At 37.9% G+C, this 22,630-nt stretch overlaps 1 protein-coding gene across 2 annotated transcripts in view; it reads left to right on the forward strand.

The window, feature by feature from the left end:
• Positions 1 to 17,643, forward strand: part of MED23 (mediator complex subunit 23) — a 37,425-nt gene extending 19,782 nt beyond the window's left edge. For both annotated transcript variants that reach the window (XM_058019457.1, XM_058019458.1), the window contains 16 exons: positions 463 to 708; positions 888 to 1,030; positions 1,555 to 1,729; positions 3,442 to 3,605; positions 4,690 to 4,814; positions 5,299 to 5,504; positions 6,436 to 6,616; positions 8,097 to 8,267; positions 9,496 to 9,712; positions 10,528 to 10,764; positions 11,858 to 12,023; positions 12,988 to 13,060; positions 14,187 to 14,401; positions 14,931 to 15,051; positions 15,715 to 15,846; positions 16,531 to 17,643. In XM_058019457.1, coding sequence (XP_057875440.1) covers positions 463 to 708; positions 888 to 1,030; positions 1,555 to 1,729; positions 3,442 to 3,605; positions 4,690 to 4,814; positions 5,299 to 5,504; positions 6,436 to 6,616; positions 8,097 to 8,267; positions 9,496 to 9,712; positions 10,528 to 10,764; positions 11,858 to 12,023; positions 12,988 to 13,060; positions 14,187 to 14,401; positions 14,931 to 15,051; positions 15,715 to 15,846; positions 16,531 to 16,704 — 2,746 coding nt within the window. In that variant the 3' untranslated portion in view covers positions 16,705 to 17,643. The remainder of the gene's footprint in view (positions 1 to 462; positions 709 to 887; positions 1,031 to 1,554; positions 1,730 to 3,441; positions 3,606 to 4,689; positions 4,815 to 5,298; positions 5,505 to 6,435; positions 6,617 to 8,096; positions 8,268 to 9,495; positions 9,713 to 10,527; positions 10,765 to 11,857; positions 12,024 to 12,987; positions 13,061 to 14,186; positions 14,402 to 14,930; positions 15,052 to 15,714; positions 15,847 to 16,530) is intronic.
• Positions 17,644 to 22,630: the final 4,987 nt, after the last annotated feature.

Raw genomic sequence — 22,630 nt, forward strand, 5'->3', positions numbered from 1 at the left:
AGTAGAGTGACTTCAAAGTCATTCAGAAGGACAGAGCTCAAACTCAAAATATTTCATAAAAAGTGAAATGTTGTTATCCAGCTAGCAGAAATTATATATTTTATCTCAGAATAATCAGTCTTTATTACTGATAGAGAATCTGAAATTAAATGGACAATTTTGTTTTGTTACACTGTGGTTTGGAAAGTGTGGGTAAGCAGTACATTGGGTTAAGTTTATGTCTGGAAAGGTGATTTTTAACTGTATTTTTTCCTGAGTTGTTTCTCCAATGTAGAAAAATCGTAACACAGTGAAACTGTGGCATAAGAAGCAGTTGTTTTGATGTAGTGCAATTAATAACTATTTTGATTTTTTTTTTCTACTATTTTATAATGGGTTTTATAACTGAGATTGTTGTAGTTGTGTTCCTGGAATGCATGTGTATTCTTCTTTCTGCTTAATATTTAATCTTATGGCACACAGGTTTTTGCAACAGAGCTTAAGGAATAAAAGCTTACAGATGAATGACTACAAAATTGCCTTGTTGTGCAATGCTTACTCAACCAATTCAGAGTGTTTCACTTTGCCAATGGGTGTGCTAGTAGAGACTATTTATGGAAATGGCAACATGAGGACACCTCTTCCAGGGACTAATTGCATGGCATCAGGGTCTATCACCCCATTGCCAATGAACCTCTTGGACTCACTCACAGTTCACGCCAAAATGAGGTACAGTATATGCAGCTAGCTTTTCCTTTTTAACTCATAAATCTGTATGTAGCTAATTATCATCAGTAAGGCTTCCTGTGGCTGGACATGTCATATATAGATCTATTAATTTACTTTAAAAATGTGTTAAATTTCAAGTCTCTGTTTTTGATTCAGAAATACTTTCTCTCTTTCCTCAGTCTGATTCACAGCATAGCTACAAGGGTAATTAAGCTGGCTCATGCAAAATCTAGTGTGGCCTTGGCTCCTGCTCTTGTGGAAACCTACAGTCGCCTGTTGGTTTATATGGAAATAGAATCCTTGGGCATCAAAGGCTTTATCAGTAAGAAAGAAAACCTTTTTCCCCCCTTTCTTTCTGTTAAATAGTATTTGTTTAATGGAAACTGGAGGCTGTAGTAAAACTGAAAATATAATGATGCAGCATGTATAAATTAGTTTAATATAAAAAAACTGAAAGTTGTCCTAGTGCTGCAGTAAATTCCAGACTAGTTGTGCTGCTGTCCCTTTATGCCATCACTTGTATTGCTGGGACCTTTCCAGTTGCGCTGTGTTGTGTGAAAAAATGCTTAATGGAAAAGCACAAGCAAAGTTACTTTGAGACACAGAGGATACATAATTACTCTTGTAAAAATAGTTTGCATGTCTGCTGTATGTGTATATTCAAAAGATTAAGCTGCATACATTTACAGCATCTTCAGACAGCACTTGCACGTATGCTCTTTGGAGGTAATACAGTTTTGAAAACAAATGTCTGTGACTTACAGCCTGATAAAACCAGTGTACTCTAGTTATATTTCAAGGTGTGGTCAGTTATAAAACTTACCTTTCAAACTTTTTTTCCATAAGGTCAGCTCCTGCCAACAGTGTTCAAATCTCACGCGTGGGGAATTTTGCATACTCTGCTGGAAATGTTTAGCTATCGGATGCATCACATCCAGCCTCATTACAGAGTCCAGCTCCTTAGCCATCTTCATTCCTTGGCTGCTGTGCCACAAACTAATCAGAACCAGCTCCATCTCTGGTGAGTGACGTTTGCCATATTTGTCCATAAACACAGATTCCTTCTTCTTCTTGTAGAAAGCTTCATGAGAGCTGTTTAAATGGCACTTCCCAGTCTTACTTCTGTGACTGACTTGTTCTGGGGTGTCTCAGCAGGGTGTGTTTCAGCAGTACAGTTGGATGTTAGTAGTAGTGCTCTGCAGAGATGCAAGAGGTAGTGTCTTGCACACACGTGGCAGCAGTGTCATGGGTTAGCACACAGGACAGTTCTTGGACAGAACTGTCATATCCAAGAAGTGCTTCTTGCATGGTAGATAAAGGGCAATGCCTGCTACTTGTAATCAGTGCTTGGCTTGTCTGCCAGTGAGACTGTGTTTACTTCCCTCTGGAGAGGAAGATTAATTCCATTACAAGAGTTAAGTTGGTTTCACTTAATTTTTATGTAAGTTTGACTTTCAGTCAGGTCAGAGGATTAATCTGGTTCACTCTGCATCTGAAAGAGTTTCTGCAAAGCAGTGGTGACTCTACGTGAACCTGAGTGGAGTCCCTCCTATGGTGTGTGTAGCCTAAAACAGTGGGTAATTTGAATACAAGAAAGGTGACAAAGCTGGTTAGAGAAGGTCTAGAGAGGTTATGCAGGTAATTCTAGGCAAAAGCTTTGAGTTTACCTTACTGTTAACAAAGTTGAAGAGCATGAGATTCAGTTTCTATGTAGAATCTGGGGCTTGTTGTCAAAAAGTTGGGGAAAATAGTGTGCATTGACTCTTAGAGTACAATAAATCTTGTGGGAGTATGTGAGACAGAGTAACTTCGTTGCTACCAGTTCATATAGACAAAATTAATTATACAGTAAATTCATAGATTCATAGAATGGTTTGGGTTGGAAGGGACCTTAAAGTTGATCTAGTTCCAACTCTTTTGTTGTGGGCAGGGACACCTTCCACTGGATCAGGCTTCTCAGTTTCATAGTCTTAATTGGAATTGCCTAATTGCTTATCCTTTACCAAGCATAAAGAAACCATTAACACAAGTTTCTCCTTAAATTCAAGGCCTTGATGTCTTTATTGACCTCAGTCTTGTTCTGTCACTTCATCTGTAAAATACAGATGTTCGTCAATTGTAATGAGCACTGCATTGCAACTAGAATAAACTAAACTATGGCTTTGGCATTTCAAAGACAATGTTATAAAAATTCTTCCAATGACTTCAAACTACCTGGTGTGAAAAGTGCTTCCAGCTAAAGCCCTGGAAATTAAAGTGCTTTTAATCAAAAGTTATACTTCCTCAGCTTCCTAATTTCTTTAATAAGGACAATTTAGTGCTGTATACTTGAAGATGGTAGTTAGCTTTGAAGCTTCCTATGTATTATTCATGCTGTTTTATTTTGGTTTTGCATATATTTATTTATATTCCTTAGATGAAGATGTGCAAAAAATAATAAGGGGGCACTAAATTGGAGATACTTGAGGCTCTTTATCAGGGTCTCAACATTTGGAATTTTTGCTAAATCTACTTTTGAATGCTTTATTTGAAAATAAGATGCTGAAATTTTTGATAAATGTATTAAACAGTAGAAAAAGTGAACTTTTTCAAGAGGTTAAGAACATAATTTCTAAAACAAAATATTTCTGTATTATTTGAAGTAGTAAATGGAGGAAAAAAGTAGCTATTTTTGGAATCCTGGAAGCATCAGCATAAGTATTTCTTGCTAACTGGACTGTTTCCTTCTTTTAGTGTTGAGAGTACTGCTCTAAGGCTAATCACAGCGTTGGGCAGCTCGGAAGTCCAACCGCAGTTCACACGCTTCCTCAATGATCCCAAAACAGTTCTTTCAGCAGAATCAGAAGAACTCAACAGGGCTTTGATCTTAACTCTGGCAAGGGCAACACATGTGACAGGTAATAGCAGTACATCCCAGTAAAAGCTGTAGTCAAACCGTTTCTCTAAAGTACAGTTCAAAAGAGTGTCATGGTAATGACCTAATCATAAAACATATCCCATGCACTTCTGGTTTTGAAAAAAAAGTGTAATTTTAATTTCTAACTACTTGTTCTTAGGCAAAAAGCTATTGCTGAAGAGACAATGAGATTTTCTTAAAAAGTTTATTCAGAGGTACACTGTGACACTAGGGTCTAGAGGTTATTTTGTGTCTTATTTTGAGTTTCATTATTTTAAATCTAAATGCTCGGAATGATACAGGCTATTTAAATAAGCATGAAATACAGCAACTGTGCTGATCATGCAGGAGCCACCCCCTCTATAGCTTGCATTTAAGAAAAAGTAGTCTGAATGTTGAGTTTCTTTTTTGGGGAAGAGACAAAAGGAAGCTTTCGTTGTGTCTTTTGAAGTTTTAACAGTGTGCAGTGACATGGATCAGATTTTTGTTAGATTTGAAGGAGATGCTTTGTCTCTCCTTTTTTATGGTTCTAGTCTGCAGACACACTGGAGAGTTAGAGCAACTGATTCACAAAGACTGGAGGTGGAGGTGATTTGAAAGGGAGAGAACTTCTATATGTTGATTTCTTTTTTATTTTTTAACCATTTCTCAACCTTTGATGAAATCAGCCCAAGGTTTGGGGGAATAAGGCTTTCATTTCTACAGCTTAATTGGGGCAGGTACTTCTGAGCATCCTTTTTGAAGCAGTATAAAATGACATCTGGCAATTTCACCATCATTATCTTCCTCAGAATTTTTTTCTAGAAGTCTAATCAGTTAATCAGCAGAAGCTTGTTTTACTGACATTACAGGAAATTAAATAAAAAATGTTAAAATCATGATTGCTTTATTTCTAGCTCAAACCTTATAAATAATTTTCTTATTGTTAATTGCATAAGAAAGATAATATCCAATGTCCTCTATAGCCGAATAAAGTTAAAGGGCTGGGAGAAGTTGGACAAAAAAAGGAGACTGTTGGACTAGACAAGCCTTGATGCATATGATGACAAAAGGAGCAATTCTAACACCATAAATTCATTTTCTAGACTTTTTCACAGGCTCTGATTCAATTCAGGGAACTTGGTGCAAGGACATACTGCAAACTATCATGAGTTTCACACCTCATAACTGGGCATCACATACATTAAGCTGTTTTCCAGCTCCTCTGCAGGTAATAGTTTAAACCTGAAGACTTTACAATTGTAAATAACTGTGCATTTATTCTCTTAACAAGATCCTGTGCCTTTTGTGGGTTGGTGAGTCTTCCCCTCTCTAGACTGCGTTAATCTCAAGTCCCTAAAGAATACAGCATGATTATAATGTTGCTATTTCTTTAGAAATGTGTTAAGTATATTCCCCTAGAGTATTCTAAGGGGAATACTGATCAAACTTCTGATGCAAGGTAGATCAGATGGTTTAAAAACTAAAAAATTAAATAAGAAGTTGGAAAAGCCAGTTTTATTGTGGCAGTTTGTCATGTAGCTTTGTTAGTGACAAAACAGTCACTGAGGTATCACAGTGAAATAACAACCCTCCCTGATAGGCTGTATGGTACAGGTGAGTAGGAACCCATACAGTGCTAAATCAGGCAAAATTGTCCTGTTCAAATGTTTTACTGTAGGCTCTCAGTCACAGCAAAGCTTATTTTTTTTCAGGTGTTCTTCAAGCAGAACAACGTGCCTCAGGAAAGCCGTTTTAATCTGAAGAAGAATGTGGAAGAAGAATACCGGAAGTGGAAGTCGATGACCAGTGAGAATGAAATAATCACACACTTCTCTGCTCAAGGTTCATCCCCGCTTTTCCTTTGTCTCCTGTGGAAGATGTTGTTAGACACTGATCACATTAATCAAATTGGTTACAGGTGAGCTTAAAAACATGTTATTTCAAAGTTACTACAGTAGCATCCTCAGTTCTGAGGACATAATTAATAATTACCAGCTTGTTCTTTTAATCAATTTGGAGCATGCGTAGCATGGTAAAAGAGAGTGGAGCTAGGTAGTAGTCAGTGTGCCATAATAATTGTGCAGTGTCAGGATTGTTTCCACCATGCAGTGGTCTGCAGTGCATGTTTTCCCTGGTGAGAAACAAGGATGTGAGGTGTTTGAATTAAGCAATTTACTTGTAATAGCAGTGCTTCAAGCAATTTGAAAGAGTAAATAGAAAATAAAAAGCATTAGTTTACTTAACATTTATACATGAATAAAGGACAAATATATCTTTAGAAAACAAATGTTGGATTAAGATGAAAATTCATTACAGAAGTGGTAATTGTCTGATTTTTTAACTTTGTTCCTGATAGAAATAGCATCAGTTTTAGCTGTGAAAAAGAGTTTTATTTCTTTTCAGTCCTTCCTGGGTCTGCTGAAACAGTATTTCTGATAGCATCTGTTACTCTAGCGTGCAGTGAGGAAATATTTTATAATGCTATGACTATATTAAAGTGCATAGCATAGGAAAATAAAGTTGAGTTGCAGAAGGTTGTCCTCAGAGATGTATAAGTACAATTATATAAATAAAGCATGGGTTCTGAGCAGAATACCACAGAGTAAATTGGTGAACTTGAAGCATTTCTCCTAAATAGTATTTCAGCTTGGGAGTTCTCGGTATTTTTTGCTTTGCTTTGGCATTTACTTCAGTAATTTAATAAAAGGGAGGGAATTTTGTCTTTTTTTTTTGTTTAAGACAATTGTGTTAAAAACTGCTTATTCATATAAGAGCTATAAATAGACCAGTTAGGAATGTGTAAGGAACTGTAACAATTTCTTGTTGCCTTTTTTTTCCTTCCCTACTAGAGTGTTAGAAAGAATTGGGGCCAGAGCTCTGGTGGCGCATGTCAGGACATTTGCAGATTTTTTGGTGTATGAATTCTCTACATCTGCAGGAGGACAGCAGCTCAATAAATGTATTGAGATTCTCAATGACATGGTGTGGAAATACAATATTGTAACACTGGATAGGTTGATACTCTGTTTGGTAAGTATCACTTCAGAAGATAAGATGACAGCTTGTGCAGTCTGCTTTCTGATTCATTTTTAGTAGCGATCTTTTAAAAAACGATTGGTCTTAAATAATGACTATTTGCAAGGTTAATAATCAAGAAAATAGTAGATTACTTCTTTAAGCAACACTCTTACAGTTCTCTGAGTCTTCAGAGAAACATTTCTTGATTATTCAATGGCAACCATTGAACTGATATTATTAAATATTGTGACTGGTGGTTTGAGTCTCTGACCTCAGAGCCATGCAGTTATTTGGGCTCTGCAGAGGGATGTGGACAGGCTGCATCAATGGCTGATGCCAGTCATCTGAAGTTCAGCAAGTCCAGGTGCTGGGTCCTGCACTTGAGTCACAGCCTGTGCAGTGCTACAGGCTGGGCAGTTCTGGGCCTCTCACCACAAGGCAGACATTGAGCATGTCCAGAGAAGGGCAGCAGAGCTGGTGGAGGGTCTGGAGCACCAGTCCTATGAGGAGCAGCTGAGGGAGCTGGGGGTGTTTAACCTGAAGAAAAGGAGGCTCAGAGGAGACCTTATTGCTCATACAGCTGTCTGAAAGGAGGGTGTAGCCAGGTGGGTGTCTGCCTCTTCTCCCATAAGAAGTGACAGGCAATAGGACGAGAGGAAACAGCATCAAGTTATGCTGGATTGGATATTAAGAAAAATACCTCCACTGAAAGAATTGTAAAGTGTTGGGACAGGCTGCCCAAGGATGTGATTGAGTCACCGTCCTTGGAGGTACTTAAATGTGTAGGTGCAGCACTTCAGGATATGGTTTAGTGGCACTGCTGAATTAATGGTTGTACTCAATGATCTTAAAGGTCTTTCCTACCCTAAATGGTTTATGGTTGTGTGATTCCTGCAGCCTTAAAAGGTAGATAGGATATGACATGCTATTAATTCATTCACAGGCATATGGAAAATCTTATACCCATTTGAGTGTGCTTTCTTTCATCATAGTAAGACACGAATGGCATTCTCTTGCTTTTCATGTTATCCTATAAAATAAAGCTGTACTCACCTAGAGAGAACTACATTTGCATTAAGTGATTGTCCTCTATATTTAATTTTAAATCTCATCTTAATGTAAAGCTGGTTGTTTGAATTGTAGTTTGGTTTTCAGACTGAAGTCAAATCATGTCAGAGTGGCCAGAGGTTAAAAGCAATCTTAACTTCATTGTCACTTAATTAGTTATTTTCAGTAAGACAGCTGACAGGTAAGAGTAAGCTAGAATTCCTTCAGAAAGTGCTGGGAAGTTTGTAAGACCTTCTGCCCATGGAACAGAAAATGAGATAGGGATTGAACCTGCCTCTCTTTTATGGCTTCACTTGAAAAAAGACTATGTATGCAGTGTGAATTTGTGTGCAGATGTAGCAAATTTGGCTGCCATGTTTTGGGGCTGTAGAGCAGACCACAGTGTCAACTGTAATTTCATGTTGTTTAATCTGTTTCACTTAAGGCTATGCGTAGTCATGAAGGAAATGAAGCTCAAGTTTGTTACTTCATAATCCAATTACTCTTACTGAAGCCTAATGATTTCAGAAACAGAGTGAGTGATTTTGTGAAGGAGAATTCTCCGGAACACTGGCTGCAGAATGACTGGCATACAAAGCATATGAGTTACCACAAGGTATCACAACTAATAATATTCTTTTATTGTAATAATTTCTGTGGAATTGATATCAGCCATGATCTACAGGGCAGCGTTATCAATTTTTGGACTTGCCTAATAAGCTATAATTCATTTGGGCTAGTGTGAAAATAATAAATCACTTATGTAATGATTTTGAAAATATAATGCAGGAGTAGCTTAAGAATTGGATGGATGTTCATTCTTGTTCATCTAAATCAAGCAATTTTATCATCTTGCTTATACTGAAATTCACTTAAAACGGTTTTTGGGTACAGGGAGAAGTTTTTTTCTGATGTTTTATGACTGTACCAATATTAGTCATAAAATGACAATATATTATTTTCTGATGTTTTATTACTGTAACCAAATGTTAAACCTACATTTTCTTCTAATTATTAAAACTTCTTCCGTCTTCTTTGTGGCTAGAACATGATAGCTTGATGTGTTAGGGAAGAGACTTGCTGAGATTTTAATGCTCCTGTAGACATACTGGTTCCTGCTGACTAGAAAAGGATGTGCTAATGAGCTGTTCTGTCAAAAAATAAACAGTGAGATAGAACAGATAAAACAAACTGTCATGTAGCTCAATACATGCCATCTAGTTTGATCCAGGAGCTGTTTGGTCTGTATTAGCCCTCTAACTTGGCTGTACAATGTTTTGACAGTGCCTAACTAAAAGTGTAAGGGTAGCAGGGAAGTGATCTGACATGGCTGCACAGTCACTACACCGAACTTGGCATATAGAAATTTCAGTCACTGGTAAAACATAAGTTCAGCCCTCAGCAGCGCCCATCTATTATTTGAGTACACTACAGTTCTTTCCAAGGGAATTATTACATTCATCCTATTTCTAGTCTTCTAATTCAGCAAATGATGCAGAAAGTTCCAGTAGTGCTTATTTCCCCTGGGTTTTCTCTTCAAATTCATGACAAAGGACACTTCAGCACTGGCTGCTTTCAGCTTTGCTTTGGGATTCCTAATATTCTCTTATGCCCATTTTGAGTGGTGGTGACCCTTTGTTCTGGATTTTTTTTTGAAGATGTTTTAATAATCCATTTAAGTCAGAGTTCAGTTTTCTTCAGTAAGTTTACAGTAAGCTTCACTGAATTCAAATGTGATAAAGAGGGTTCTGAAGTGTCTTTTTAAAGCAATGTAAATGCTGAATGTTTAATCCATTACTTATGAAGGAGGAGATTTTGATTTTGTTGTGTTTCTTTTCTTCCAGAAATACCCTGAAAAGCTGTATTTTGAAGGTTTGGCAGAGCAGGTGAATCCCCCAGTTCAGATCCAGCCCCAGTACTTGCCAATTTATTTTGGAAATGTATGCCTGCGCTTTCTGCCAGTGTTTGACATTGTAATTCATCGATTTCTGGAATTGCTTCCAGTGTCCAAATCACTAGAAACTTTATTGGATCATCTGGGAGGTTTATACAAATTCCATGGTAAGTTATCCATGAACACAGTCGGATAGATTCCTGTTATGATCACTATGTCCTCTTCACCTCTTTCATTCATAACGTTTGTGTATTAGCACAGCAGTGTCTTATTCCTTTCCTGTTCTCTGAGCCCTGTGTGCATTTACACAGAGAAATGCATTTCCTGTTTAGTGAATTTCAGCTTACTAACAGTGAACTTGTTTTTACTCAGGTATCTCTTGCTAATTCATGCTTCCTTCACACCTTTCCCTTCCATTCCCTTCTAGTAGTAAATACTTAGACCTGTGTCCTAACAAACTTTCTCTTATCAAAACTGAAACAATTGAAAAGCAGCTCCTCTCTCTGTCCTTACTTAAGATTCAAATAACTTGACCTGATACTTGAATACTTTTAGAAATGCACTTTAATATCTTTTATAGGTGTCATTGCTATGTTATGCTCAGACAATTTACAATTGTCTTTTTTTACTACGACTTCGTACCTGGATTCTTCTTATCTAATACCTTGTATATGAAGAGATGATTTAATCAGTTTACTTACAATTATATTAATGTTACCATTAAGTTGTGAACTGTTAGTAATACTGACCCTCTTGGTTCAACTTTTTTTGTTCTGCACAAACACTAAAGTATGTACAAGACAAAAGAAAAGTAGTTTTGTAGAGTATGTTGTAATAAAGAACGTGAATCAATTCCATATGTGCTGTTTTAAAATAAATGCAAGTTAGTCTTGCAGAGCTCTTGATTTTAGTTTTGCTTGCCACAGATAGTGATGCTGGAAGTTATTTCTGGCTTTTATTGTTTTCCCTTTCTCCTTGGCAGACCGACCAGTGACCTACCTGTACAACACTCTTCACTATTATGAGGGGCATTTGAGAGAGCGCACAAACCTCAAGAGAAAACTTGTTCATGCCATAATTGGCTCTCTCAAAGATAATCGTCCACCAGGCTGGTGTCTGAGTGATACTTACCTGAAATGTGCCATGAATCCTCGAGAAGAGAACCCATGGGTTCCTGATGACGCTTACTATTGCAAGCTTATTGGAAGACTAGTGGACAATATCCTTCTAAAAGTTTACTTTAAGTAAGCTGTGACAATGTCTGACAGCTTCATTTCATCAAAGTAAGAATTTCCATTTCTTCCAAGATTCCAAACAGGGATGTGCTGCCCTAGTAGGCCTCTTAAAAAGATGGTGAAAGTGAAGTACCGTACAGCTGTATAAATATTTCGCTGTTTAGGCATCACTCAGAAATGCAGTTACTGATGTTTATGCTTTCTGAATTGAATTTTGATTGTCAAAAAAATAAGCTTTTTGCAAAGTGTGAGTTTTAAAGAATTTTCCAAAAATGAGATTGCTATTACTGTTTTCTAGTGACATTTATTACTATTACTGAGAATAAAATATTGAGAGCTGTGCCATATTTAAGGTGTGGAAATAGCTGGCAAATTAGAGAATAGGAATCTTCTTGGACTTTGGCTTCTTTCTGGAGCAGCTTTACAAGAGTTGACCAATCTTCAGGGTGTTACAAATTCTTTCATTCCTTCTCCTGAACTTCCCTTTCTTAATTGTGTAACTTGAAAGAAGTCTATTTGGTGTCTCCCAAGAAAGCTAAAATTATATAAACCCCTGCTTTTATGCAAGTGTTAACTCTGGAAAACTTTTCTATATGTATTTCAGATAAATCAGTCTTGTTTGGGAAAGTGGAATATTTCCAGAGACTAAGCTGATGCTCCTTTTGCATAAACTGTCTCCCTAGAAGTCTGCTAGAAGATCTTGCAGAGAGGCAAATTATTGGTTTCTGATTATGAGCATAGAAAATTGCTATTATTTATATTTTCTCCTCTTGGAAGCACACAGTGAATGAGATGGTTGGTGTTTTTTCCACCTCTTAATCAGGAAAGTTTATCCTTTGCATGGCTTTGTGTGTGTAATATATTTATAGCTATATATTCATGCAGTCCTCCAATGATTATCAGCATCTTATATACATATTTCTGTATGTCTGTCTTTTTAACGAAATGTGATTGTTCAACTTGTTTTCAGTAATTTTCAGTTCAGTTTAGTATGAGGTATATGCATCTGTTTTTAATGACTATGCTTCTTATGCTTGTCTGTGTTGGGGCAGCTTTTTTTTCCTTAACCATTGCCACCTATGGCAGGCAAATCCCCTGGTCCATTTCCAAACTGTGACTGGAGATTCAATGAATTTCCTAACCCAGCTGCCCATGCTCTGCACGTTACCTGTGTTGAGCTCATGGCTCTGGCTGTTCCAGGGAAGGAGGTGGGCAATGCTCTGCTGAATGTTGTGCTGAAGAGGTATGTTGACTTTCTGAAATGGTTTTCTGCAATATATCATACATAATTAGAGACTGCTAAGGTAGTCTGATACTAAATTTCTTATTAAAAAAAAAAGTGGATATAGGTAACATTTTATATATAAAGTATTTTTGGATGACAAACAAGGTGACAGGGATCAAGCACAAAAATCATGTGTTAGATTCCTGTGTTGTAGTGGATTGTGTGCTTCAGGAACAGTTGACATGGCACAGTGCACATAAAAGTTAGAGGGAAGACATCATGCAGGCAAAGGTCTTATCCATTGGGCTCAGCAGGAAGGCCTGGACAAAGTCTGTTATTCCTTGAGCTGTGCTGAGAGGAGTACAGTTGATACTACAGCATCTTTGAGTGCAAAGAAAGGGACAGGAATCACTGGCAGGACTCTGAACCTTCCTGATGCTGATGTAGATCAGAGGTACTTTGAAAGAATGGTGTGCCAAAGCTGACCTTTTGTCATGATGCATTGAATTTGACCTGTAGCTGCTTCTTGAGCAACCACTGAAAAAACTGTGGTCAGAGGCAGGACCTGATATTCTTGTAGCCATTCAGTTGATGTCACTGAGCAGTGACAAGCTGGAATTGCTTGGGTAAACCCTCATTTGGCTTAGTAATATATTATTGTTAGCTCTGTTTGGGGCATATGAAGGTAAGGAGTCAATAAAGGGACAAATAGCCCTTAGGCACTAAAGCTTAAGGAAGGAAGTTTGAAGCCTTTGAAGGAAACCTGCTGCTAATGCAAAACACACCTGCATAAAGTTTTGCACACAACATCCCAATAGCATTTATACCATCTTTTGGCTCTGTAAATACCTGTATGTGTCTTGTAGTTCTCTCAAATTGACAAACATTCTTAGTGTAAGTACATCTGGTCTGTAGATTCATGAGCAGCACAACTTGCAGTTGAGTACTTTGAAGCTTTAGTTTTATTTTTCTTTGTCTCTAGTCAGCCCCTGGTGCCAAGAGAGAACATCACGGCTTGGATGAATGCAATTGGACTGATTATCACAGCCTTACCAGTGAGTCAATATGTTATACTTTTAAATAAATTACTCTTCCATGAAACATTTATCATCTCTCTAGAATTCATTGTAAAAACCTACAGCTAACATCTGTAGATTCCACAGCAAGCTATTCACAAGGCTACATGCATGTTTGAGAAAAATCTACTCCTCTAGCATAGAAAAATTGATCAGGTGTTTTGTTTTTCTATCATATTTTGAGGCTGGGATGAAAAGAAGTAAATCACTCTTGCTTAACTATTTAGTTAAATGCCTTATGTACGGTATTGAGAACTGGAGCTATGTAATAGGAAGATTTATAAAGGTTCTAATGCAGTTATTTTTCAATTATTGCTTTCCCTTTCACATCCTGTAGTTCTTAACCATGTAAATGAGATGTGGCCCAAATTGCAAAAGGAAATGTCTGCAGTACTGCAGTTTGTGTATCAGTAGAAACTTTGATCTTCTGAATATCATGGCTCTTGGTACTTGACAAAGACTGCCTGAGTAATTTTGATCTTGCCATATGTGTTGCTTATATGTGTCGCAGCTTGTGACCTCTCTTCCCCAAAAAATAGTTCCTCTTCTTGGAGGGAAGCCAACATGAATTTAATCCTTATTATTTTTATAATGCTACTTACTCTTCCTGTTTCATCTCCTTATTTCTTCATCTATATTCTTTGTCTTTTGTACCTTTTTTATTTCCTGTTTCCATCTCGATTTTTTTGTCTGTTTGTCCTTTCACTCAGAAAACTAGATAATTCTAAGACCTCTTTCACTAAGGCTTTTTGCTTTGTCTTTGCTTCTTTTATAGACCTTTATATCAGGCAATTAAATAATTAAATCTGTGACATATGTCTTTATAATGCCACACCCTTGAGTGTGGCCATACCCACTAACATAGATGCTTTCTGTACCATGCATCTTAAATTTTCATCTTCGTGGTTATCAACTACCATTTTAATACCATGTGACATTTATAACAGTTTCCTATATACATATGCTTATGTATCTATATATATACACATTTTAGAAATGCCATAATAGCAGAAAAAACTAAGGAAGCAGTGTCTTAGGTGGTGTTCTTTTTATAAACAATTCTGAATTTTTGGGTTTGTTCTGTTGTTTTGGTTTTTTCCCCCAGGAACCATACTGGATTGTTCTCCATGATTGCATTGTGAATGTCATCAACAGTCCCAGCTTGACATCAGAGACAGAGTGGGTTGGTTACCCATTCCAGCTGTTTGACTTCACAGCATGTCACCAGTCTTACTCTGAGATGAGTTGTAGCTACACTTTGGCTTTGGCACATGCAGTCTGGCATCATTCCAGCATTGGACAGCTTTCTCTCATTCCTAAGTAGGTGCAATGATATTTGATAATGCAATTTGTCTTTTAAATTCCACACATAATGTGGATAACAAAGGTCTACCTATAGCACTTATACCAGTGAATAAATATGTACAGGGGAGCTCTAAGACTTGCCAGATAGATCATAAGGTTTTTTCCAGCTCCCTCTTCCATTGACATAACTCTGGTTGTCTGTAGGCTTTAGGGGTGTCATGTAGTGTGACTGCCTTTAATAAGCCTTTTTAAATCTAGATTAGCTTTTATGCTTTTGTTAATTAAATTTTTTCTTAAAGCATGGACTGTAGAATGTTCCTAAAGCATCTGCAACTGTAACAGTAACATACTGTTCCTAATTCTAGAGCTGCCCTATTTTGAATAGCTCATATTTCCAGACGCACGCTGTTTTTTTTCCTGAAATAAAGGTCTAAATCTGTGAGAGAGACTGTGATGTTTTGGCTACAATTTGGTACAGGTGAAAGAAATAAAGAACCCCAAATAACCAAACAGCTGATGTAGTACATGTCTTGACATACTGCAGGTTCCTCACAGAAGCTTTGATACCCATTGTGAAAACAGAGTTCCAGTTGCTCTATGTTTACCACCTTGTTGGCCCTTTCCTGCAACGGTTCCAGCAGGAGAGGACACGGTGCATGATAGAGGTAAAGTCTGACTCATGGTTTGCTGTATACTGTGTGGATTCTTTTACTTTTGCAATTAACTCATGAATCAGAATGGGAGAGAAATCCGTAATAGATATTCAGAATTAAGTTCTATACAGATTAAACAGTAATTGCAAGGATTTGAGTTGCTGAGTTGGTATTCACCTTACCCTGTTAACTGAAATCCTGTTAGATAAAACACCTAGTACATTTCTTTTTAAACAAAAAAGAAATAAACCCCCAGAAATATCAAGCAATAGATGCTTTCTTTGGCTCTCAAACTACTTGCAAAATATACTTCAGGCTTACTTCCTGGGACTATGTAAGAGGTGAATTATGAGGATGGAGGAACATGAACTGTTTCTTACATTCATTTCAGTGTGGATAAGGTTAAGGGAGGAAAAAAGAGATGGAGCTCACCAGTAGGCAGATTAGCTGAAAAATGTCAGATATCAGAGACCCTGCTAGAAAGAAGAGCTTAACTTCAGAATCATTTGCTGAAGCATAATGGGATGGCTTAGACCTGTCCATTCTTCCATGTAAGAAAGTAAATTGTTAGGAATCACAGCTACTTAAAAAGCAGCACATATTTCTTATATTGTTAATATAAAGCGTTATTGGACCCATTTTTATTTGCCTTGCTCTTTGTGTCTGTGTAAACAGATTGGAGTGGCATTTTATGAAATGCTCCTGAATGCAGATCGGTACAGCTCCCACCTGAACTACATGGATCCCATTTGTGATTTCTTGTATCATATGAAATACATGTTTACAGGTGACAGTGTGAAAGACCAAGTAAGTAAACAGTAGATATTGATACTTTAGTTATCTTTCTTCCCATATAATAATTTAATCTTTTTGTAGCAGTAGCAGTACAGGTAGCAGTACAACAAATTGCTAACAGTTGATTAGTGTCTGTATACAAAGTAGGAAGTTGGTGTGGGAAAAGCTTCAGATGGAGTGGATTAGATATCACAAATTGCAAGATTAATTTATATGGTCTGAAATTTAAAATACAGCTTCACGGTGCTTGAAATACTATTATTAGAGCTATTGCTAGAAATAAAGTTATTGTATATTTCATAACTTTTATTCATTTAAATCTGTGTCTTGTAAGTTTTACTTAATTGCTTATTCAGTAGTGCAGCTTGACATGTGACAAAAGGAAGACTTCATTTACGTTCAGTGAAAAATCATTCACTCAATTTATCTCTAGCTTATAACAGTATGCACTTTTAAAAGTGTTGTTTTACAAAGCTTTGGTGCGCAAGTCTTACAGCAGGAAGGGTTTTTTTAATATTGGTTATCAAAAGAGGTCCAAAAGTTAGCTTTTTAAATTAAATATTTATGTAAATACCACTATTTACTGTAACCTTTCCTATTTTCGTTGTGCTAGTGTGATGTTTGTGTACAGTAGTGGCATGTAAAAATGCGCCTGTTTTTTAATGAATGCTGCGTTTTTTTCTTTTTTTAAAACAGGTTGAGAAGATAATTTGTAACTTAAGACCAGCTCTGAAACTTCGGCTGCGCTTCATAACGCACATCAGCAAAATGGAGCAGGCAGCTGTTTCCCAGCAGCCTCTCAGCAATGGGTCCCCAGCACAGCAGCCCAGCCAAGTGCCCGTCAACGTGGCCTTGCCAGTGACCCAGTGAGATGAACTGCTGGGCCGACCTCGGTGTGAGGGCTCCCTGCTCTTACTGACTGAAGGGAAGCAGCATCTCATCTGAAATCTGGGATGCTTTATGGAAGGACTGAGAATCACACACAGACTTCTGCTTTGATTTTTTTGCATCATGAAGCTGCCTAGCTCTGTGCATGCCAGTCTTCTTAGCTATTTATGCTAGACACTAGATAAGGGATATGTTGCCTTTCTCTGAAAGCACTGACTAAAGATACTCTGCAAGCAAATACATGGATTTATGAAGAGTTTACCATATTCTGCTCCCTATCCTGGGTTGAGTCATCTGGATTTTTCCTTTTTTCTGCCTGTGATATGAAAAGACACTCATTGTGTGTAAAACAGCCTTTTAAAATTTGGGTTCTGCCTTATTAAAAATTTATATTTTTTCATCCAACAGAAGAATTTAAATCCTTTTTGTCTTTTGGGAAGGCTGTTTAAACCCTTATCCAGAAACACTCCTAGACAGAGAGATTGCATCAATTTTATTGAGTTAATGATGACATCTTTCCAAAGACTAAGAATGAACCTTTGAAAATATTTGTAAATTCTGTGTGTACAGATTTCATTAAACACACCTCAGTGAGTTTGATGTAGTGTCAGTTACCAGACTGTTGGATTACACCCTGGAGGCTGTCTCCAATGAATCTATTGGAAGTCTGCATATTCACTTCAAGCTGTGCTGGTTCATATTTGATCTTTCCTGTTTGGGAAATGGTGTAGTTTTTATTAAATCAATCACATCAATTTTACTGATCTTACTATATTTTGGATTTGTATAGTATTCTGCTTTAGGGTTTATCTGTACTGGGCTCAGCAGGTTTTGATAACAGAATTGAAAAGCTGAATGTTTTGTAAATACTCATCTTTTTGGACAAATTTGTAATTAAAAAAACACCAGAGTTTAAAAGTCCATATTAGTATTGTTAAATTTATTTCTTCTCTATACTCATGACCTTAAAAATAAGAATTGACCAGAGCAAGGATACTTCCATGTCCCAGGTTCTCTATCAGCTTTGTGTTAATGACAGTTTTAACATGTTACAGATAGAGTTCAGATTAATAAACTCAGGTCTGACCTGATTTATATCTCTCTAAAAATTTACCAGCTATGGAAACAAGTTGGTGACTCGGTAGATGGAAGTTCTTTAGTCTGCTTTTTTGCTGTTCTTGTACTTGGATCCTAAATTCTGCCAAGAATAATTTGAGTAACGGAACTGTGAGTGCTCTTCAATGAACTTGCAGTCTGACAGAAAATCACATTTATGCTGATCCTTGCCAGTCACAAGTGATGTTCTCCAGGGCTCATTGTTGGGGCCAGTCCTGCTTGGTGTCTGCATCAGTAATCAGGACAAAGAGATCGAGGCCACTCTGAGTCAGGTCACAGGTGACACCAAGTTAGGGAGGAATGTTGACCTTCTGGAGGGCAGGATGGCTCTGCAGGGGGGTCTGGACAGGCTGGATCCATGGTCTGAAGCCAACTGTATGAGGTTCAGTGCCCCATCCTGCACTTGGGTCACAACAATGCCTGCTACAGGCTGGAGCAGAGTGGCTGGAAAGCTGCTCTGAAGAAAAGGACCTGGGGGTGCTGGTGACAGCAGCTGAGCATGAGCCAACTGTGCCCAGGTGGCCAAGGAGGCCAATAGCATCCCGGCCTGGATCAGGAGTAGTGTATCCTTCCCAGGACTCAGCAGGATACTGGGGGATACTACAGTACCAGCAGTACTCGGCACTGGGGAGGCCACAGCTCAGATCCTGTGTTTGATTCTGGGCCCCTCACTGCCACACAGACATTGAGGTTGTTAACTTGGACAAGGGGAGGCTCAGGGGAGACCTCATGGCTCTCTACAACTGCTGGAAAGGAGGCTGTAGTGTGGTGGGGGTCGGTCTCTTCTCCCAAGTAACAAGTGACAAGACAAGAGGAAATGGTCTCAAGTTGTGCCAGGAGAGGTTTCAAGTTTCAAATTTGATATTAGGAAAAATTCCTTCACTGGAGTGTTGTTCATGCACTGAAATACACCACTGAAGTGGGATCACCATCACTGGAAGTGTTTTAATAAGCTCATGGATATGGCACTTGGGGATGTGGTTTAGTGGTGAGCACAGAGGTGCTTGGTCAAAGGTTGGACTTCAAAATCTTGAAGGTCTTTTTTACCCTTAATTATTCTATGATTCAGTGTTGTATTCTATGATTCATCTTATATTCCATTCCAGATTCAAGTCACTCTAATGCCATTGGGCTCCATTTTGACAACAAGAAAACAAATTGGTCAAATAGTTGGTCTCCAAAAATCCAGTGAACTGTTCTGTGCAGGCTTCCCTAAGGCTTTCTGGACAGACTCAAGAAGCAACATTTTGGTTCTGGGTTTGCAGACTTTTGTTGGCGGTGAGACTTCTCTTCTGTAAGCACTTTTTCTGTTCTTCTGAGCATCTTCCTGAATTGTCTTATTTCATATTGAAATAGTTTTTGTGCTTTATGTGGCACCCTGAGTATCCCTCTTAATGTTTAAACTAGCACCTGTTTTCAGTCACAGGGATTTCAGAGAGTGTACTGAAGAAGTTGGATAATTCATCAGCAGCAAATCCTGAAAGCTGTTGGAACTCTTTAAATCTCCCTCATTGTGCTCTGTGTCTTTGCCACATGTGCAGTTATGTTAAGCTGACTCTGGAGCGCTGGTCTGGCACTATGAGTGTGGGATTTGTCTCAACTGGACTGGCACTGGCAAATCAATGAAAAACCTGGGTTTCATCAGTACTGGACTAGATTTTAACTTTTGTCCCAGAGCTTAAAGGCTGTGCATCCTACTAACAGTGCTGTGAACTGGGACCCTTGCTTACCTAGTAGGATTAGGGATTTACATGTTCTATATGTTGCAAAATGCAAAGTAAGACCATTAGTTCTTCCCAGCATGCACACTTTTTCTCTGCAAAACTCACCAAGTTTCTGAAGGTGTTAACCCTCACTAGTTGGAATAAGGTATCTCTTCTGCAATAATCTACATTTGCATTTTCAGCAGCAGTACTGGTCTAAAAATCAATTCTTATTGATGCTTGCTATTTGAGTTAAACATCTTGCCTTTTAAAGTCCGGGTAACCAATTCCTAAAGTGCTAGCACAGCAGGACAAAATTCTAGTGTAGTTTCAGACATATGTTTGTTATTGATTATGGCTGTCATATGGCTGAATTTTAAAATTCAAACTATGTAAGGCAAAATTTGTCAATCTGCTGAACTCAAAGTGGTTGAGAGTAGTGAGGAGTAACGCAAGTCTGAGGTTTGGGGTTTGACTTTTATAATCAATAAAGAAATCGTGATTAAGAATGATACTATGATTATAATGATAAATCTTACCATGATTTTAAGAATGGATGGAGAAGCACAGTGGTATCTCTCTGATTGTGCCTAACAGCAGGTGCACAAGTGAATAAGTAGTGGGGTTGGATGGGAACCTCTCCATGTTGGCTTTCTGGATCCTGAGCCAAAGAAAGATTCCCTACTGTGCTTGTATTTGCTGAAGGAACAAAGGCACAGGGAAAGCCAAAAATATTCACCACCTTTCAGAACTGCAGATACATTACCCCTGCTTGGTTCACCTTCAGAAAAGGCTGCATGATTTCAGGTACAGCCTGCCAAGCCACAGATATCCATTTATTTCCTAAAAATTCTTCATGCTAAAAATCAAACTCAAGTACATGGTTCTTATCTGCTCCTTTTTTTTTATTTTTGGTTATGAAATCTGGTAGCTGTTGAATGAATCAAGTGATTGGCTTTTATGAAAAAAAATCTGAGACAATTCTGAAAGTCTAAAAATCTTTGAATTTTTTTGGACGATTTTTGCAAATCCTATCACTCTCTGGGGTCCTCCAGCAAGCTTTTGAGGAATATAAATAAAACATATTTCAAACATCAAGGACAGCAGTGTAATATGGCCTATATGTTCACATCTTAGATAAAAATGTTGGTAGATCCAAGGAAGATCTGAGTGTTCAGAATATGGTACTGTACTCAGAAACAGTTGAAGACCAGATTATATTTTTTGGAGAAATCTCCCTCTGGTGGCTAAAAAGGGAATTCAAATTTTTCCTGACCTAATTTTTTTTTCAGTCAGTCACATTTTTGATACTTTCAAGCCCTACTTAATCAATACTCTGTGAGTATTATGTCTCTTCCATACTGGCTACCTGCAATTTGAAATACAAAACAAGGAAGAATTTCTTTTCAGGAAAAGGAATGAGATCTTGGGATTTCAATGAGGATCAATTGGGCAAGCCTTGGGCCGTATTCCTGTGCTTCATGTCATCCCATTGGCTTTTCTTGTTTTCACCTCATAGTAGGTTTGGGTTTATTTTTCCTTCTGAAATTTCAATTCTTCTGTTTCTCTTCTGTCTCTTTGTTTCCCTTTCTTTCCTTATTTTAGGGATTTCAAAGAGAATAACTTGGGCAAGTTTTGGTCCTTTTCCCTGCAACACATTTTATGTCAGTACAATTGGTTGCAGTCACTCCATTTCAAATTTTCAGGATTTTTCAATTTCATTTTTGATGGACCATGTCTCCTTTCTGGAGTGTTTTTTCAACTCTGTCCTCTGATTTCAAGATTTCATTCCTTTTCCTGAAAAGAAGAATTTCTTATATTGATATAATTATTCTTATCATGTAATCATTCTTCTAATAATTTCAATTTAAAGAAATGTCTTTGTCAGAGGAGGTGAGATTGATCTTTTTTTTCTTGGTTTATCTTACTTTTTTTTTCCTTTCCCTCCCCCGTATATCTGTTCTGTATAAGCTCTCAGGAGCTGTGTTCAGCTCTGGTCCTTCACCTCGTCGGTGTTTCACACAGAGACTGCTCTATGATTTGGTGTGTGCATCTGATGTCAGATTCAATAGGAGTGAGTCGTTTCAAAGGTAAGCGGGCACCTTCCAATATTTTTCTCCTGAAATGTGAGAGAATCCTGGGTCCTGGTGAGAGGAAGGCAGTTGGTTGCTCTCAGCCATCAAAGGCAGAGGATCTATAGTTCTGTCCCAACCCTGCCTCAGCCTTGAGCAGGCCCAGGCTGCTTCACAGTTTAATTTTTAATTAAAAAGCTGAAAAGTCCCTCCATCTGATTGCCCCACATCAGTGCTACATGGGAAGTTCTTAAGCAACCCAGGTACTTTTGAATCAAAAGGCTTCAAAATACTGCATGAAGGAGGAGAGACAGAGGGGGGCCATGCAGGCAAAGGAAAAAACCGCATTATAAACTATTATTAAATAGTTCCTAGGTATATAATTTACATGTTGTGTGAGGCTCTGATCATATTTTTTTTTCCAAAAAGAAATTGAAACTTTGATGTTTCAGATTTAAGGTAGGATTTCATTACTGATTTAGCTCAGCTTGGCCTACAATGAAACCAGCCTGCACATCCAGAAGAGCCATTGTCACAGTTACTGTCTCTCAGGTGCAATTCCTTCCTCACATGTACAAAACAACTTTGATATACTTTATCCTTTTATGGTCCTACTGATGGGACATAATATCTAGTGAGCTCTAGGGCATGTTAAATTCTGCAAAACAAGCAAGGAGAGGACATGGAAGTGTCAATGAGTTATGTCTCACATCATTATAAACAGATGACAGGTGGCTACCAACAGTGAAAAATGAGCAGACAGAAAGCAGTCTGAGAGTCCTGCATAACTTTTGTACTGAGGTGTCCTGTTCCACACTGATTTGAAGCCTGTATCTGTCATGACATCACCAGCAGGTATACTTAAAATTAGTAAAGTTCTACTGAAAGTTGCATAAAATAAAATTAGCATGTTCTGTGTGAAATGACAGCATAGCATTATCTGTATGATCTGTGAGGAGTTGAAAATTCAGTGGCAATTCCCACTGCAGCTATAACCCAAGGCATGCAATTATTTAG

Source organism: Melospiza georgiana, chromosome 3 (assembly GCF_028018845.1).
Source record: "Melospiza georgiana isolate bMelGeo1 chromosome 3, bMelGeo1.pri, whole genome shotgun sequence".
NCBI classification, from domain to species: Eukaryota; Metazoa; Chordata; class Aves; order Passeriformes; family Passerellidae; genus Melospiza; species Melospiza georgiana.